The sequence below is a fragment of the Typopeltis vanoorti genome, chromosome 6 (assembly GCF_054136105.1).
Source record: "Typopeltis vanoorti isolate ZY-2024b chromosome 6, IOZ_Tvanoo_1.0, whole genome shotgun sequence".
Lineage (NCBI taxonomy): Eukaryota > Metazoa > Arthropoda > Arachnida > Uropygi > Thelyphonidae > Typopeltis > Typopeltis vanoorti.
In genome coordinates, this window is record NC_143554.1 from 147,648,177 (window position 1) to 147,669,552 (window position 21,376).

Here is a 21,376-nt window from a genome sequence, read left to right on the forward strand (position 1 = left end):
CCTGAATATTCCATCTTGCATTTGTTGTTTAAAAAATCTAACCTGTTGGTGCTTTTTTTTTATTTTGGTAACATCTATTATGTCAGCGTGATACGTACCCAATTCAACCTCATCTGCTAGTCTTGCTATTTCTTTGCCGTTGATGCTTCTTATGCTGATGAGGCCAATCACGAACACTGCTGATGTTGAGCTCTATTTTATTTTAGTGGTTACCGTCCCCTGTATGAAATCGAGACGATGCTTACCTTAATAACTAGCTTTTCGTCTTTCTCCGCACGCCTCCAAAGTATTTTTATGCCACCTGTCCTTTATAAATAAAAATATTCCGAATGTTTTTCCTGAATTCCAAGTCAAACTATAATAACAAATCAGTTTTATTTTTCACTTTTAATTTTAATCTTTTCATTGTCCGATTATTACAACTTAAAAATTGATGTTTTGATCGTGTAGAAGAATCTTTCTGTTCTGCGCATCTTGGAACCAGTAACAGCGACTACCCTGATTTTGTATTTCTCTTATTCTTCTATGTTCCATACTTCCACGATTCTTTTTTTTTCAGTAGTGGTATATGTTTTTTTCTTTCAGTCCAGTAATAAATACTTTGACGACACGTTTTTTTTTTTTTAATAATAAAATCTACCGCAACTGTTTACTGTAACAATATCAGGGGTTACAAACAAAACAAATCATTTTCACTCTATTTTACAAACGTGTTGCGAACATTGTATTTGTTCCACTAATTCTCAAGTCAGTCGATCTCTGTCGGGGGGGAGTATGTTTCCCCTCCTAGAAATTCGGCAAATCATGAAATCGACCATAATATGTGTTGCTCGCACTAGACTGAAGCATCTGTGACAAAACATTCCTCCCAAATGCTTTTATCTCAATATGATCTTGGGTCAACTATCACTGATGGTTAAGCATGAAGACTTACTTGCCATCAGTCTTCAAAGTGTAATACAAAATCATATTAGGCGAATTCCCCTGGGAAGTAAAATACAGATTTTTGTTCTTCTCTTTTCTATACTCCTAGAACATTGGAAAATAATAACTTATTCTTCTTTTAATGTTCACTTTGCTTCTGTTATTCTTCATGTAAAACAAATTCATGTAAACATGAAATTATCTTGATACAGTACCCAAATACGTAATATTCTCTGAAATCTTGTTAATTCTAGAATCGGTGTTTCAGCAACATTATTGAAAAAAGCACGTTTCACATAGAATAAACTCTTATTCCTGTTCCAAAGAGCTAATAATTCGAGATGTGTTTAAGGCGACTTGTAGTCAACGATTAGACTCAGTTCTAATGCGGACTTTTTTTTGAGGGACTAGTAAGGTGGCCCTAGAAATGTTGCGAGGATGCTAAACAGCTTGCACTCATATTATCATAATTCTGACCTTCTTGGACCAATTGGTGTATCGACTGATACATCAACTCCTCCATATTAAGAATATATAATACACATTCATATTACGACTATACAAATATGACACAAAATGATGATTAATATTATAATTCACCGACTCTAAATACTTGCATTACATTTTTGCAGGTGAGTTTTGGGATCAATTATATAAACGCAAATAACAAATCTTATTTTAAAGATAAAAATATCTCAAAACTTGCATTTCATTTTCACTCGGCGATGCGAATAAGCATTTATTGTTTTTATTCAGAAGAAACATAAGTTTCGTTATTTGGAATACAGCTCAAATGTAAGGGACGTCATCATCCACTTATATTCTGGTTGTACACTAAACGTAAAATCTCTACAATTATAGATTATCTTTTCAGGAATGGATCCAACTGTGCATTTCTTAAATTTGTCTTTATATATTGCAATCAATCGAAGATTTTCTCCTGGTCTCACATACAGTGCCGTAGGATTATTTTTATTAGGAACATTTTCATAGATAGTTTCCGTGCCCTCTGAAGAAGAGAGCAATTTTATAGCAGTTTTCTCATTGCAGTACATTTTACCATCATCTTCAACCTTAACGCTTATAAATGGATCCACGAGCAGCATTGAGTTTTTTAGAACTTCTACTTTAAAACAGATCTTGTTATCTGATGATAAAGGAGAATTTATGGCTATCGCAACATCAGATTTTGATGAACTTGTATTTAAATCAAATATTGTAACACGGCTATATAGATATGCATAATATGATCTCTTTTGGTTCATACCAATGGCCTGAGAACATTCCACGGTTGTGTTTCTGTTTATACTTGTGCATAAGAGCGGTCCAATTTCGTCATATGTTAACAACTCTGTTTCGATCACATCAACGAGTTCTTTCTTTGACATGAGAGAAAACGATATCCATTTCAAAAGAGGATCTAGCACGGTTCTTAAACTTTCATTCGTTTGTTCTTCTGCTTTAGCGAGATAATTTACACCCCAATTTCGAACACCCTCAAACAGGCAATATTCTGATTGAATCGCCAGTGTTATCCTGCGCAATATTTCCTCCACTGTGTGTTTCTCACACTCAAAAAAATCTGATGACTTAAGAATGGTTTCCGTGTGTCTGTCAATGATGTCGAGACATTTATATATCAGATTAGAGAGTCTCATCAGTTTGGCAGATTCGTAAACTTTACACACACAACCTGCGTCGACTGTTGTATGTTCCAATAGAAATTCTTCGGTTTTTTTCTTAAGAAATGGAATTTTGTATAATTCTGCAGCAGAATAAACTTCCATCGCTCTGTCTATTGATGGTATTGAAATTTCATCTGTGTACAGATACCTGAAAATAATTAATTTTGGTGAATTAGAAATTAGAATGCAAATATCAAAAGTACAGTAATCTGCTAATGTTCGATGATCTACTTACTACACGATATCTGAAAAGATTATTCATGTTTCTTACCCAATATTTTATTAGAGAGTTTCCAAGTTCGGATTACAGCAATGGCGCCCTCTATTTGAAAATATCCAGGTTCGAATTTCTGCAATGAACCGAGAGCACTAACACTGCAGTAGGCGAATTAGGGTGTCTTTCACCAAGATTGAAAATACTAAGAGTTATTTTCTAACTTGAAGGACTAAATCGTTTATCTGAAATCTTAACATACTGTATATAAACGATATCAAAAATTGGAATGCCAATGAACATTATTGTTCAGTTTATTAATTTAAATCGTTTTCTTGCATAGAATGCGTTCACATTAATCGTTGGTATTTCAGTTACACTTGTGGCATAATATTTAACAAACTAACACGACGATATATAGAAAGTAGGAAAATATATATTTAATAGCCAAATTTTTAAACCTAAAAATTTCAGGTCATTAAGCAGCTTGAATACCTATTAGACCTTGGAAATTGGATTATTTACAACATTAAAGACGATGATGTTAAACACAGGACAACTCAAATGGATGACATACGACACAATGCATTAAGATTAAAAACTGTAAATTATGTTTCATCAGAATAAGAGTAACACATAACTTAGATAGTGGGAGACAATCACTCCTATTAAGGTTCCGACAGTAGAGTAAGTTTTCGACGGTTTCTTTAAAAAAACATTTGAATTACGGCTGCTACGAGGAAGTAAGCATGTTTCAGACCATACGATATTACGGGCAGTATGAATTCGTGGTATGCTAGGGAAGATTTCTCAGATTTTTCTGTTGGCAGTTTGTAGGATAGGTGTTCACGCGTTCTTCGGATAATCAAGTTTATATATCAATATAAGCAGTGGTGAGCTATCAGGGGCTCGCGGGCTCGCCGGAGCCCTTTGTTAATTTTTTCTCAAATTTGCGATTTCCTTGTTCATATTGTTTACTTTTTTATTTTTTTAAAAATCAACAACATAATTTTTTGAAATATATTAAGCAACAAACTCATACGGTAACCTAACAAAGTGATTTTATTAAATAAAATATTATAGTTACTGTTACAATTTTACAAATAATAATTAATTTTTGTAATCGCATATAAATAAATAGGACTATAAAATAATGTCCCTTGATCTATGGATTATCACTTGAAGTTTTAAACAAAGAGAAACAGGGTGATTCAGAACACTTGGGCTAAATTTTAATGGGTAATAGAACACACCTAAACAAGCACTTTTTGTCATACAATGCATGGTCTGAACTCAAGCGGTGGAGCGCTAGAGGGCGCTTTCAAATGAACACTTATAAGCGCTGGTTTTTGCAGTCGTCGTTATTTCTACAGTGGAGTGAAAAATTATGGATTCTTTCACAAATCAGGAGAATGCTGATATGCATTTCATTTACGGGAATGCGAGGGAAGCCCAAAGACTGTACCGAGAGCGCTTTCCGACCAGACGCGTGCCTGATCGTAAAACCTTTCAGCGGTTGCAACGGTATCTGTGTGAAATTGGCTCCTTTGTCAGCAGGATGGAGGGCATGCAAGGAGTGTGAGGAAACCACGTGTTACAGAGGAAGTTCTACGTAGAGTTGCAGATCGTCCCGAATGTAGCACGTGAACAATTTCCCATGCCGTATGTGTGCCCCAATCGAAGGTGTGGCGAGTTCTACGAGACGAACGATTACACCCCTACCATACACAGAAGGATGCACGCCTTGGCACCTGCAGATTACCGGCCTAGTGTGGATTTTGCGCAGTGGTTCCTGCAGCAGACTGCAGTGCAGCCGCACTTTGATGCACATGTCTTATTCACTGACGAATGCACCTTTACACGTGAGAGCATTTTTAATACCCACAATTATCATGTGTGGGAGAGCAGAAATCCGCATGCCACATGTCCGCATTCGTACCAGTGGTGTTTCTCCATAAATGTTTGGGTTGGAATACTACATGACCCATAGCTTTTGCCAAAATAGTTTGACTGAATGGGAGAACGTACCTCGTGTTTTTACAAGAGGTCTTGCCAGAATTACAGAACCCTGTTCCAGCAAATATTCAAACACGTGTGTGGTTCCGAACGATGGGGCGCCACCCCATTTCAGTGTGGATGTGCAGAACGCCTTACATGCTACATTTCCAGGACGATGGATTGGTCGGGATGGTCCCATCACTTGGCCACCACGATCGCCGGATCTCTGATGTCTGGCGATCGTAGTGGCCAAGTGATGGTCCTATGGGGGTTCCTATGGGACGATATGAAAAGCCTGATTTACGATAGCCCCATGGATTCCAATGAGGACTTTATTGTCAGGATTTCGATTGCCGCTGCCGCTGTACGAGAAATGCCTGGTGTTTTTGCCAATGTATGTCAATCACTACGTAGAAGGTGTGAAGCTTGCATTAATGTTGACGGTCGCTCTATTGAGCAGTTTCTGTAATTTGTTCAATAAAATTCTTTAATTTATGTTCTGTAATTTCTGCAATTGTTTCAAATCTCCTCTCTCAGTCTTGTTTCTTCATTTCCTGACACAATAGTTGCTAACCCCTAGCGCTTCAATGGTTGAGTTCGGACCATGCATTGTATGACGAAAAGTGCTTGTTTAGTTGTGTTCTATCAACCCTTAAAGTCTGGCCCAAGAGTTCGAAATCTCCCTGTATAACGTACTTCAATATTATTGTGTTTAGACAACATTTATTACTTATAGATTGTTTGTCATAAAAACTTCTATCGCAAACAAAACAATTTTATTTTGTTTGTAAAAAATGCGGACTATTGCATATGTGCGATTATAAAAGATTTTATTCTTATTATATTTTGATAGTAAAATAATGTTTTTCTTGTGTGAGATAAATTGACAGAGATGATTCTGTCCAAATATTTCATGTTTAAATCATGAAATATTTGTTTAGAAATGATAGCCTTTACAGGTTAATTGTTTTGTCATATTTCTTGATTGGCATTTGTACACAAGCTATATTAATAATTTTTTTGTGAAATACGGATTTTTTTTGCTCGACGATGTGAGCCCTTTGTGAAAATTTCCATAGCTCACCATTGAATATAAGACACTCAATACCGTTGATCGCAATGGGCATAGAAACATATAACGAGACCTGTGTTTATGTTTTGTTCAGTAACTCAAAAATTTAATACGTATTATTTCTTTCATTTTTGAAAAGGATAGGAGGTAGATATATGAATATTAATATATTAGGAAACAACAAACAGAAAACAACTCACGTTATCATAATCTGGAATGCCTCAGGAGTGACGCAAGGAATCTGTATTTCTCCCTCTTCCTTTAAAGGTCCATAAAACATGGCAGCAAAGACTGGACTGGCAATGGCAAGCACCAATTTATGGACTTCTGCTATTAATTTGCATTCACCATCACCAACTACGAAGGTCACATCAGAATATAGGGGATCTTTTAGCAATGACGAAAGTCTTCCTTTCACTGTTTCCATGGTTAACTGAAGAAAGAAAATAGAATGAACGATTAAGAATGATTGTTGTAATTTTTAATTTATATTATCTTATTCATATATCTAATTAATGTTCAGACAGCATTAACACCACTGAGGTAAAGATTTTAAACTAACGCTTGAAATCTTTACAATGATATGGCCAAAGATTCACATGTAACTCCAAATCTTTTACTTTCATGAGAAGCTAAAATACAAGACAGTCCTTTGCCACATGCTTCCTATTCTTAGAAGCTTCACATTCGACTCTTCAAGAGCCATTAGGAACTTAGTATAATGTAGACTCTACATTGAGATTTTGAATAGGATTGTTAATTTAATTTTAATAGTATGTAATTTCGAGAAATTATTTCTTGAAAAGTAGAGAATTTCTTAATAAGGCTTGCATTTTTAACTACGTGTGCAAAAGTTTACAATTCTAGATATCATTGTTTTATATGCCACCGAGAGTTATTTTTATTACATTTAGCATAATGTCATACACGTCAAATATATACTCCAGATAAGTCATGTTTGCTTAACTTTACAAATACAAGGAAACATTACCCTGTTACGAAGCTCAATATCATAACCTTGTGAGAAGAATGCCAGGTAATTAAGCTTGGTCACTGTTGTCAAACGGCTCATCACTCAAGGTTCAATGTCCACCATGTTAAAAATATTCAACCCAATATTCGGTCAAGAATTTTTCAGTTTTCTTAACAATTTTCAATTAGGGTTCTAAAGGATTCAGCAGAGTATTTGGTATGCAACAAAACGGGTTTTTGGGAATGCTAACTAATGTCTATAATGGCTTTTTAACATGATGAACTTTTGAAATTCAATCAACATCGATGATGATCTCTCGATAGATAAACCAGGTTTAAAATCTCCTCTCTCATGCGAAAAACATATTTAAGGGCCTTGCATCTGAAGATGAGTTACCGCAACTCATTCAATATTTTACAGATTTTTCACCACAAAATTCTCAATAAAACGCTCTAGAGTTAGCATATAATGATATAACAACTGCTTTCGACAGAATCTCAAATAACAGTTTGTAATGGTATATGATTATTATACTTACAAAAAATTTCCAGGAAATTAAGAACTCATCGTGTTACTACAAGCACTAATGTAGGGCTACTTTCGTTGGACTACACGAACTATGAAGGTAGTACGTGTCTTTCACACATTACCCATAGCTTTTCTCGAACTTATCCATACTTGCGTTCTCATGCCTTCAAAAACAACCCCTGTTGACACCCATTGCCCTATGAGAGAAATATTCAATTCTCATCTCCTTCTTGAATGTATTCATTCCAAATTTCCATGAATGCCCGTACAGGGAAATCATGGAAAATAAATTCACCCCGCATAAAATTAAAAAATGCACCGTTTCAGAAGAATACATGTCTGTACCACCTAAATCCCCCATATTCTGAATTTTAGCGTTAGTACGTACCACCTAAATCCCTCATATTCCCAACATGTGTTCCTATTTAAATAGCATATTTACTCACCTTTGTGCCTTCTAGACCAATGGGTCTTAACCATTTCGAAGTCACTGAACACTTTTGAATATAAGAAAAGTTGGGGAACACCAAAAGCATTAGGTTCATAAAACTAACAATAAAAATATGGATGAACTTGCTTTTTTAAAAATGGAACTTATTTCAATGCGATACTTTAACTATCGGCTTTTGCAGATTTCAACAATATCAGGCCTAAGATTCGTTATAGCTTCCCTGATCTCTTTGTCTATATTAGTATGTCTTTCACGCTTTATAATTTTTATATTGCTTAAAGCTGAGAAACGAGATCACACAAATATGATGTTGAAACGGTAAGAAAATTTTCAGTGCCCTTGTAGAGAGAGCCTGTATTCGGCTTAGACAAATATCCAAAATTCCTCAAGAGCTGTTTCAGAGAATTTCATTTTTAGAGCACGATCCGTTGACAAAGTAACAAATTGTTCTTCTTCTTTTAACGAAAATTCACAACTCGATGTATTAACTCTGCCAAATGGATTTCGTATCCAGTCATAATTGTGTGTATTTAAGGAAGGAAAGTAACTTAAACTCTTTTCTTGCAATATTGGTAAATATTCTGTTAGAACGGAAATAATTCCCGCGACATTTTTATTATGGAGCGAAGGAAACATATCTACTGTATTGTTTCCTGATATGCGGTTTTTCCAAAGAGATACTTTTGTCTGAAAAGCTGACAATTTGTCAGTGGATGTCAAAATATTTCCAGTTTTCCCCTGAATACTTGTATTAACGCTATTTAAGTAATTAAAAATATCAGCTTAATATGCCATTTTAGAACACCAAATATCATTTCGAAGACATTTTTCAAAAGTATCTGTACCTTCATTTTTGTAAAAAAGAGCAATAATTCATTGTGAAATTCTAAAATTCTAAATAGCATTTTACCCTTGGATAATCATCTTATTTCATGTGCAAAAGCAAAGATTCGTACGTGGCTTCCATAGATATGCAAAGTTTTGTTTTTATAAAGGCGTGAATTTAAAGGTCTTGACTTGATGTAATTTACCATATTTACAACTTGGTCTAGTACGGATTTTAATATTGCCGGTAATGTTTGAGAAACTAGGAATTCTCTGTGCAAAAACAGTGCATAGATATAATATTTCGATTTCTTTTCTTTACAAGGGAAATAAATCCTTTAATAAAGCCTACCATTGATGGAACACCGTCCGTACAAATTCCCACATACAATTCCCATGAAATTTGAACATTTTCTAAATGTGACTTAACAGGGTCAAAATATCTTGTCTTGTTGTACGTTGGGTAAGTTCTCTGCAGCATAGAAATTGATTCTCTGTTTCGTTATCATTAATGAAACGAACGAATTCCAGTATACGAGCTTACCGCTAATGTCAGTGGACTCGTCAATTTGTAAAGAAAGCAAAATGTGGTTCGAAAAGTTTATTGGAAACTGTTTTCTCAATATCATCTGATATATCTTTAATTTAATTTTATTTTTTTATTGTATCCTCCGAATTAGGAATTTTCATAATTTCCTTCTTTGCTTCGTTGCCAAACATAATATTTGCTATTTCACAACATGCTGGTAAACTAATAGACGCTGCTATAGTTTGTGGTTTTAATTTTACAGCAATTAATTCAGCTGCTTAATATGATGCAAGTTGTGCTTTATCGAAAATTTTAACAGTCTTTTCAAAATATTTACTTGTTTAACTTGCATGTCCAACAATCTCTTGAAATAATCGTTAGTTTCTGAAGCATGATGAGCATGCTTGGTAGTAAAGTGGCATTTCAATTTATCAGAAGCCATTGCGTTATTGGATAGTTTTTCACCGCATACCAGATACTGGGGAAATATGAACTCAGTGAGAAGATATCTGATATGAGAGAGAGAGAGAGAGAGGCTATTGCTATTGTTTGAAACTTTTTTGCTTGTTATAGATTTGTTATATGATTGTTTAAAACAATCATATACTTTATAAGATATAGAAGATATCTTATAAAGAAGATGGCAGATCGATGGCAGATTATGTTGCCATCGAGGAAATATTCAAGATAAGTAATAAAGCTACGCTGAAATAAAAAAATATAGATGAAGGATGAAAAAGTAATAAATATTTTAATAATTTTATAAAAATAATTTTTTCACATTATCCTATTATTATTATTCTATTCACATCTACATTATATTTACAAATATACAACAGAAGTATTAATATCGCATTTCCTGTTTACGACATACATATTCAGTACAGGATGTTGATTATATAATGTAATATAAATATGCATAAATATAAAAATAATCTTGCATTTTGTTTCAATTACATATTTACAATAATTCGTATGATATACTAAGAGAAATCTTTTTTCATTATAATATTGTTAGTTATGGAATAACGTTATATATATATATATATAAAATCAGCTAACGCCTTTTTATTCCCGTATACGGGGAGTAGGTGAGGCCATTTAGCCCTATCCAACTTTTGGAGACTGAGTGGGCAGTTCAATCTCCACTGGTACCAATCAAATGGTACCAGTGGAGATTGAACTTAATTAGTGAAGCTTAATTAGTGATGGCCCAAGGCTATCACTAATTAAGCGGTACTCAGTGAAGAGAGACGGCTCAAATGTACCGCCATCTCGTGGTCCCTAACCCTAACACAATATATTTAATGTCTGAAATAATGTGGGTTCTACGGTCGATTTTCTTGAGTTTACAGGACGAAAAACCCGAGTTTCTGGGAGGAAAAACCTGCTTGCCCGTGCCAGAGATCGACTAACACGGGAACCAGTCGAGACTCGAAACCAAGTCTTCCTTCGTGCGGCCAAGCGCCGTGGTTGGCAAACGCCACATCCACTGAGCTACACACACACACACACACACACACACACACACACACACACACACACACACACACACACACACACACACACACACACACACACACACACACACACACACACACACACATATTTTTCTGCATTTTATCATTTATATTTAATTTGCAGTTCAAACTATTTCACAAATTATATTTACAGTTTCTGTTTTTATTAGCAGCAGAGTATGCTGAATGGATTCATTTCACGTTTTTTCACATTTCTTTTTTCTTAAATAATAAGAAAGGAAAAATAAAAATATTCTAAAAGTAATAATTATTGTAATGTTTATATCACCAAGCACATTTTAGTGGATCATTTCCTTTTTTTTTTTTCAGCATTCCACCTAAATCCAATACATAAGCGTTTTGTCCTTCTATCGGTTTCCACAGTTGTATATTTTATTCTACACTTCAACATCTGAGAACTATTTCCCTTTCGTTATTTTTAGAACCTTGACACCTTTTTTTTCTTTATCAAGCGAATGTCATGTTTATCCTTCTGAGCTTTCTATCCCGAATCAGTTTGATATCATGGATTAATCTAAGAGCCTCATTATAAAGTAAAAGAAATACGAATAAGACTTGTTTTATTGTGATATTTGAACTTATATTGGCCAATTTTGCTACGTTAACCCAATTACACAAGGGATGCACAAAGAGAGAAGAGAGAGAGGAGAACGAGGAATCTGTTCTTTGCAAGATACACTGAAACAAATAATTTAAAAAACACACCTCTAGACATCAAGTAGCTGGAAAGAAAACATCTATCCCAAAAGAATTAAAATACTCAAAGTAACACATTTTTATTGTTGCATCACACTGAACCAACGCCATGTATTTGGTGGCAATTAAGAGTAAAAACAGTATTTAGTGGCAATTAGAGTAAGTACAGTATTTATTGCAATTAGAGAGAACTGAGAATTATGACACCGTAGGGTACCTCTCTCTCTTACATTCCCTATACTGTATAGACCTAATTTATGAAATAAACTCATTAATTACCCTAGCAGTGGTGGCGAACCTTCATATGTGCGCATGCGAAAAATTTACAAATCAAGTTGATGATCCTGGGCAGTTTTTAGAAGGGGAAAAATTAATAGAAAATCTATTAATTAATTTATAATAATATATTTTATAAATAATTATTTATAATTTTATAAATAATATATTATTTTATTTATATTTATAATATTTATTTATATATAAATTTATAATATTATTCAGTGTGAAACTGATTATTGTATTATTAAATTGATTTTAATGTTGTTTTGAAAAAAAAATAACGACAGTGATTAAAATATTTCTGCATTGTACCCCACCATAGAAGTCAGCTGAGCAGGGGAAGTGTTGTGTCCGTTCTCAAAATTATTCCTTGAATCACTATATCAAGCCGCTAGAAGTGAGGTGTCTTCTACATGGGTCACGTGTATCTCTATCAAATAAAGAAATAGCCTCAGGGTAGAGCGAAAGTTCAATGAGACAGAATCTTCAAACCTTACCTCTCTTAAATCCCAAGAAATTTATATTTTTAGACTGCGCCACTTAGAATTATTAGATAAAAGGTAATAACTCAATCAAGATGTAAATTAGAAGGCATACCATGTAACCTAGGGTTGCAGTCGTGTCCTCAACCTTATTCAATTAAATTCCCGCTCAGATCCGTAATGAGTTTCACAAGTGGTGCATCGAATTCTATACACAGACACATATATTAGGTTAAAGTCAAGCAAGGTTTATTTGCTTCTAAATTTACAATTTGATATTCAAGAATATTCATCATTCTAAATAAGACACATTCTAATTAAATCTATTAATAAGCTTTACTTCATCAGATATGATCTCTGGACACATTTTTCCTCAAATAATTGATACATAAGTAAATGAATCTATATCATCTAGATTGCTACTAAATTCCATTATTTAATTTCTGTGCTAACAACTGATAACATTAACCATTCTCTAACATACATAGATTCAGATTCAGTCAGTAACCATTCACTCATGACCTCCTATAAAACACACGCGCTATAGTCCTGACCTTAAATTGTATCTGAGTCCTTCACTATTAAATCTACACATTCACATTGCATTCATATAAATAACAAATTTTACTTATCTCTACTCGATGGTACCTCTATCCGTCTGAATCTTCTTTAGTCCAACTTCTGCTTCACTAAGGCATTTCCTTGGTTCCCTCAATCTACCTTATAGTGAATATCAGCTTATACTTCGGTACGCGTGCTTCTGCTGACCTTTCAACGGCATGGCCTGCCACTACTTTCCGGGAATCTAGGACAGGGTTACCCGCTGTAACATCGCCTTAGTCTTTAGGTATCGTTCGGCCATTCACAAACCGGCACCACGTTAAACCTTCCTTACTCGAGGAAAACATGAGAATTTCCACACGACGAAGGACCAAGAGAGACTTGGAAGGGGGGGGGGTTCCTAACCCTTTTATGCGTTCACCCTATCGGTAAACACTGCAAACTCCACTGTTCACCCGGCACCTTGATTTTCTATGTCACATGACCTCACGACGGCCGTTCTCTCCCTGCTTGTTCACTCCACGCGGCAAGCATGTGACCGCTGGGAGCAATCGTCAGCGTGTCCTTGAACATTTGACTATCTTTCACACAGAAAACGTTCTAGTGTTTCTTCTACAAATTATCCTTACATCGAATTTAACACCAACACAAAACCATAACTCTCTGAATTTACACTTTGTCTCAGGCAACTTTCCTTTATACATATCTATCTAATTCCCCTCTCCTTTTTTTTACACTAAAATTTTCTATTGAGCTAATTAATTATTTCTTTCTTCTCAATGAATTCAATATTTTCTAAAGTTTACAACGATACCTACTTAGAAGCAAGCATGTTTACTTAATTATTCTACTGTTTTTTTTTTTTTTTTACTTCTTTGCTCGTTAAACCAAGATAAGTGGAATTTTAACATTTTTAACTTATCAGGGTATAACAGAACTCAACTTGTGGGCGAAATGCTTACTGTGTTTACTCGCTTATAACGTGTTCTCGCGTATAACTCGCACCCCTGATTTTACTTTACGAAAAAAAGACATCAAAATGTTATGCATATTACCTCACACACGAAAAATGTTTAAACATGTTCACGTCGCGGCCATTGTAACTCGCTACCTCCTCGGTTAAAAACACGCCCTCCCCAAAACCGTTATACTGCAGATGCAGAAAAACAAATGTAGTTTTATTGTATTCCTGAATAAAGTACAGGGGCTTTTGCAGTACATGATTTGCAGTACTTGTTTCGACCGTGTAGAAGAATCTTACTGTTCTGCTCACCTTAGGACCAGAAACAACGACTATCCAGACCTCGTATTTCTCTTATTCTTCTTTCAGTTCCATACTTAGTATGGAACTAATATTTTGTAGGGGATTTTTTTATAATAAAATCTATCTGAACTGTACACTATGAGAATATTCGGAGTTACAAACAAAACAAATAGTTTTGATGCTTTTCTTTCCACTCATGATGCGAACACTGTGTTCTTCTAGCGTTCCTCAAGATAATCGTCTCTGTCGAGAAGAATTGGGTTTTTCGCTCCCATATACTCATCATTTAAATTCCCTAAATCATGAAATTGACCATGTGTTTTGTTTCGACCTCGCGAAAGAATGTTCTGCCGTACTCTCTTCCCAAGTGGGCTTTAGATTAATGATAATCTTGGGCTAACTATCAGTGATGGTTAAGCGTAAAGTGACATATTTTCACCGTGATATTTATTTTTTCAATATTGCAAAAATTACCTTTCGAAAGTGTGATACACAACTTCGACCAAATGTAAATATGAAATTATCGCGACACAGAAAACCAACACGCAACAGTCTCTGAAATTTTCTTAATTTTAGAATCGATAGTAGCATGGTAGCCACTACTGACGAGATCAAGATTAAGATAAGATAAGGAATCGTGACGTCATTGGTTGTTTATTTGATGACGTCATTGTGGTCGTGACGTATTGAGATTGAATGTAAGGTATGTCCCTGTGGGCATATGTGTCAATGGCTTCAGTTCTTTTATTTTGGTTCTCGTATGGAATTATGGGTGATGGTAGAGATAAGGATTCGTGTTGTGATTGGTGGGACACTTCTGATAAGCAATATCAAGATAAGATAAGTAATCGTGACGTTGATGTGTGTTGTAATGAGCTGTAGATAAGTGACGTCATTTGTTAGTTGTAAATAAGTGATATTATTGTTTTGAATGGAAAGAATGATATTAGTGGTTAAGGAATCGTGTCGTGATTGGTGGGACACTTCTGACAAGATCAAATAAGATAAGGAATCGTGATGTGAATGTTTGTTGTTATAGAGTTTAGAATGTTTGGAATTTCGCTGGGGCCCTTGTCTGTTGGGGACATCACGTGGTTTGTTTGGTTCGTTTATTGAATTGTGGGTGCTTTTTAGAGATAAGAATCGTGACGTTATGTGTTTGGAAATTTCTGGGGAACATACGTATATCTCTCTGTGATATGACATGGTGTTTTGTTTTGGCTATGGAATTGTGGGCGATGCTTTTGAGAGAAGATATCTTGGAATTTTCCAAGTTTGACACAAATCCGTCATTGTCGTCATGTTTTGTTTGGTTGTGTGTATTAATTTCCAATACATTATGGGGTATTTCTTTCCTGTTAAAGGGTGGGAATTCTTAGAGTAGAGTCGTGATGTCGGCAGTGATTACGCTTTTCTGTATAATTTAATTATATGCTGGTGTTCCACAAACACACACATATTAGACATGAAAACTCGCTAATGTATCCATGTTGATACTCTAATATATATCCTATGATTATTCTTATGAAAAAAAAAACTATTCAGTATTAGAATTACGCTAACCAAAACATACGAGTAGTGATTATTGAAATTACAATTATCAATTGTTATGTTTATGTTAAAAATTAACTTACATTTCTTTCTAGAATGGGAACATATTGATAACTCAAACATACACTTTTTTTTTTTTTTGCTCCGAAGTTTTCATTATCATTTGAAGGTAACAATACTAAAAGATTATTGACAAATGACAATATCTTTTTCGAATTAACGTTATCTTGTTTACAAATGTTTGGGTAATTGTGTTTTTTTTTAGTTTACACGAAGAGAAAAACCCAAACGGTATTTTAAAAATAAACTGAGACTTAAAAGGTTAGTTATAATAATTTTTTTGTATGTAGTCTAGAAATTCTAATGATAATTTAAATTTACTTTGTTTTCCAGAATGATTCTTCTTAATTCAAATAGATATTCCATTTCAAAATAGTTGAATTTTTATCCACACCACAATTCACAAAAATTGACTTTTGTTCCTTAGATTTCTGTGCGCTATGTGTTTTTAGCATTCACATGATTCGTTCATTGTGACACACACATATCCTAAGTCCTGTGTTTTTCATGAGTAATAATCCAGAACTGAGTGGTAATTTCAAATCGCGGTATTCACCTTTTCATGACTCATATTCTTCCTTTAATGTTTTGCGCGGTACTATCAGTTCGGGGAAGTACGACTGTTCTTTTACAGTTGACTATTTAATTTAGATTACTATCTGATTGGTTCTCTGTTTAATTCCTTCCCAAGCTTGGTGGGAAAGTCAGTAGTAGGGGTGACGGTTGTCCGAACTGTTAGAATTTGGTTATTTTACAGAGAGAGAAAGAGAGAAGCATCTAATTAAACCAACAAAACGTGACTTTAACACTTCTTTAAACTTTGGCATAGAGAAAATGTTTGTTCTCTACAGATAACACATATACAAATTTTACCTTTCCCTACACAAAGTAAGATAAAAACACACCAACAGTATATCCAACAGCATGTGAAAACATGTCGTTGAGTCATCTGCGCAAAGGTTCATTTTTGAAGGAACGGTCAGGGTAGGGGATGGTAAGTGTAAACAGTACTATAAGGAAATACCAGAGAGTCGAGTGAGTTTGGACTTAAGGTAATCGTTCATCCACTGCAGCTGCTGTTTTGTGATTTGTGTTTGGTAATGCAAAAATAATGGGTGAGCCACAAATTCATTGAAAGTTTCTTTGTGAAAAGTTCTAATTGTTTAGAATTTTGTAAACGAAAGTTACCATAAAGTATACGATCAGAGCTAATAATCAGTGAAATAATAATAAATAACTATTTATTTGTGGTGCCATATGAAGTAATCGAAGAAGAAGAATGAAGGAAAACGATTATGAAAAATCGACATTGGGTGAAAAATACGAATTTTCACTTATCATTGGGATAATTGATGTACAATTTTTGTTGAATAGCAGTTCAAATTTATTTCCTAAAGAAATTTGTATTTCTGATGGATTTAGTGTAAGATATGCAGTGACAAAATCACCTTGTAGTTGGAAAGAATTACCTAAAAGAGTTAAAAAACAGAATTCTTGGTTAATAAAATATAACCATCAGCTGAAGTGGGAAATTGGTTCACTAGCTTTGGACAAACTAAGAGATTGGATGATAGAAACAACATGCAAATATCATATATTACTTGCCAAAGGAAGAGAAAAATCAAAAACATTAACGAAGTTAATAGGGAGGCCTGTTCTTGATTTAAATGAAATTGGATGCCCAAAACGTGAAAACATAATGTGTACTTTTAAATGCTTTTGGAAACATAACGAAAGATTCTGTGCTTTTAATAATTCTCTGAAGTATACGTATTGGAATCGAAAATATAAATATGCAACCCTTAATTTTACTACTACAGTAATAAATTCCCAACAAACAACCACCAAATGAAAATTAACTTTCAGATGAGAATCACATTGTCAAAACCATACGATGGTAATTCCACAACCATGGAAGAACCTTTTTTATGTATGTATTTTTCAATTTATTTATTTTCTGTATTGTTAGATTCAGTAAATACAATTTGTAAATAATATTTCGTTCAATAAAATGTGTAAATTAAATGAACAAATTGGGTGTCGTAGATGTGTTATACAAATTTAAGAAAGAAGATAACATTTTTTTATTTTTTTTTTTTCCTTGTGAAATTTCATGCCACAAAGTAACCAGAGAATTTTTTTGTTTGATTCATTGAAGTAAAAGTCTTATTTGTTCGTTATCTAGAAACAAGGTTAATGAATGAAAACTAACAGTGTGGGAAAATAATTCATAAATAAAGTCTACTTACAGAAATAGGTTAAGAGCACAAGGAATCGAAGGTAAAAATAATAGTTATATTGGTAATTTCCCAGCGGAAACCAAACGTTCGAAACAAAACACACGATTTCTCACCTACGTACAACAAAAGGCGACCGGATAAGGTTTAATGAGAAATATACAGTGTTGGAAAATAAATTCTCATATACTTTATATATTTATTAATTCTGCTCAGTTATTCTGTTAGAATATGACCTGTAAAAGTAAAATACAGAAAATAACCAATCAATTTGAAAAAAAAATAATAATAATTTCACTTGTCTGAATTCCATACTCTAACAGCAATCGGAATTCGAAACCGGAAATAACACTTACCCTAAACAAAACAGCGCATAGAGCTTCCTACCGAGGAAGGACACCCGTGGGAAAGATTAATACAGAGAACCAAACGGATACTAAAGTAAATTAAGTAGTCCACTAGCTTTTCTGGTTATTTACAGAAATATCTATCAACTCCTATGTTTTGTGTGTTTTGTGGTGTGAATATATGTTAGCCACAGTAAGCTATAATGAAAAAGTGAAATGTTCTTTTCAGATTTGTGTTTGTGTTCTGTGAATACATGTTAATCAACAATTGGAATATTCAGAAAACCTACTGTAAAAGACTTAATGAGAAATATTCAGTGTTGGAAAATAAATTCACAATTTACGGTTGTGACTCATGTCATCCCCTTTGAAGAAAAGCGCTCGCTGGGGGGTATTGCAATGACGAAACCTCACCATCTACGCTCCGTAATCTAAAAGACGAAGTAACTAGTTCAGGTTACAGTATTTACAGAAATTTCATTCTTTGTGGTTTTTGTGTTTGTGTTGTGTTGTGGATATAAAATTGAACTATTTTGGAATAATCGAATTTCGAAGAGTCATCTGGAAAGCTGTAAGTACTTTTTTAACTTAAACAAAACTGATCGCATGTTGTTTGGTAAGCGTAATTCTAATACTGAATAGTTTTTTTTTTTTCCATAAGAATAATCATAGGTTATATATTAGAGTATCAACATGGACACATTAGCGATTTTTTATGTCTAATGTGTATGTGTGTGTGTGTGTGTGTGTGTGTGTGTGTGTGTGTGTGTGTGTGTGTGTGTGTGTGTGTGTGTTTAAGGACAGGTACTTTAAGAATATAATTAATTATTCAGAAAAGATCGAAACACGAGACCCATCACGACTTTCTCTAAGAATTCCCATTCTTTAACAGGAAAGAAATACCCAAAATGTATTGGAAAATTAGTACAACCATCTATATAAAATAAAAAAAAAAAATAAAAATAAAAAAAAAACCGTATGTTTGAGTGACACCAGTATATAATTAATTATTCATAAAAATCTAATCACACCCGCCATCACGACATACTCTAAGAATTTCCACAGACGACAATGACAGATGTGTGTCACATTTAACTTAAACATAACAACTGCTCGTATGTTTTTGGTAAGCGTAATTCTAATACTGAATAGTTTTTTTTTTTCCATAAGAATAATCATAGGTTATATATTAGAGTATCAACATGGACACATTAGCGATTTTTTATGTCTAATGTGTATGTGTGTGTGTGTGTGTGTGTGTGTGTGTTTAAGGACAGGTACTTTAAGAATATAATTAATTATTCAGAAAAGATCGAAACACGAGACCCATCACGACTTTCTCTAAGAATTCCCATACTTTAACAGGAAAGAAATACCCAAAATGTATTGGAAAATTAGTACAACCATCTATATAAAATAAAAAAAAAAAATAAAAATAAAAAAAAAACCGTATGTTTGAGTGACACCAGTATATAATTAATTATTCATAAAAATCTAATCACACCCGCCATCACGACATACTCTAAGAATTTCCACAGACGACAATGACAGATGTGTGTCACATTTAACTTAAACATAACAACTGCTCGTATGTTTTTGGTAAGCGTAATTCTAATACTGAATAGTTTTTTTTTTTTTCCATAAGAATAATCATCGGGTATATATTAGAGTATCAACATGGATACATTTGCGATTTTTTATATCTAATATGTATATGTGTGTGTGTATGTGTGTTTAAGGATAGGTTTTTTAAGTATATAATTAATTATTCAGAAAAACTCGAAACACGAGAGCCATCACAACTTTCTCTAAGAATTCCCACACTTTAACAGGAAAGAAATGCCCAAAATGTATTGGAAAATTAGTACAACCATCTATAGAAGAAAAAAAAAACTGTATGTTTGAGTGACATAGAATATAGTTAAATTAAATTATCATTCCAAACTCAATAACAACAAACATTCGCGTCACGATTCCTTATCTTATCTTGATCTTGATCTGGTCAGAAGTGTCCACCAATGACAACACGATTACTTATCCACTAATATTTCCCTTTCCATTCAAAACAATAACGTCACTTATTTACAACTAACAAATGACGTCACTTATCTACATCTGAAAACAACACACACCCACGACACGATTCCTTATCTAATCTTGATCTTGATCTTGTCAGAAGTGAGCACCAATCACGACACAATTTCTTATCCACTAATATCATCCTTTCCATTCAAAACAACAACCTCACTTATTTACAAATAACAAATGACGATATTTATTTACAAATAACAAATGACGTCACTTATCTACATCTCATAACAACAAACATTCACGTCACGAAATCCTTATCTTATCTTGATCTTCATCTTGTCACTAGTGCACCACCAATCACAACGCGAATCCTTATCTCTACCATCACCCATAATCCCATACGCTAACCAAAACACACCAACTGAAGCCAGTGACACACTTGCCCACACGGAAATTCCAAACATTCCAAACTCATGAAGCCATGCTCACAATGACGTCATCAACCAATCACGTCACGATTCCTTATCTTATCTTGATCTTGATCTTGTCACTACCGTCACCCCTACTACTACTAAAGTCTATGCGCCGTTTAGTTTAGGGTAATGTTATTTCCGGTTTCGAATTCCGAATGCTGTTAGAGTATGGAATTCGACAAGTGAAATTATTATTTTTTTTTTTCAAATTGATTGGTTATTTTCTGTATTTTACTTTTAAAATTCATATTCTAACAAAATAACTGAGCAAAATTAATAAATATATAAAATATATGTGAATTTATTTTCCAACACTTATTTTCCGCATTCACAGAAATAAGAAATAGCTTTATATCTGTGAATGCGGGTAATGTATTCTGGTGACTGTATTCAATTTGCACATCATTCAGTTAAAATGTCCGCAGTGTCATATATATTCGACCCAATGATAATAGAAGAGTTGTTCAGCTTCCGATATAGTTTGCCGTCTGGGATATTATGCAATAAATATAACTTTATACGGTATGTTAACTAAATATCTATGATGGCTTTTTAACATAAGGAGCGGTTGTACTTCAATCAGAATTGATGATGTCCTTTCGATGGATGAACTTGGTTTAGAATCTCCTCTGTGATGTGAAAACCTATATGAGAG

The 21,376-nt window shown here is 33.9% G+C and overlaps 1 protein-coding gene across 1 annotated transcript in view; it reads right to left on the bottom strand.

Annotated features, from left to right (window-relative positions):
* Positions 1 to 1,631: 1,631 nt before the first annotated feature.
* The window catches only part of LOC150106060 (BTB/POZ domain-containing protein 6-like), a 36,336-nt gene continuing 16,591 nt past the window's right edge, over positions 1,632 to 21,376 (bottom strand). Inside the window, exons 2-3 of the mRNA XM_090393807.1 lie at positions 6,094 to 6,326; positions 1,632 to 2,757 (exon numbers count right to left, since the gene is read on the bottom strand). Of these exons, the coding sequence (XP_090249933.1) occupies positions 1,698 to 2,757; positions 6,094 to 6,320 (1,287 nt within the window). The 5' untranslated portion in view covers positions 6,321 to 6,326 and the 3' untranslated portion in view covers positions 1,632 to 1,697. The remainder of the gene's footprint in view (positions 2,758 to 6,093; positions 6,327 to 21,376) is intronic.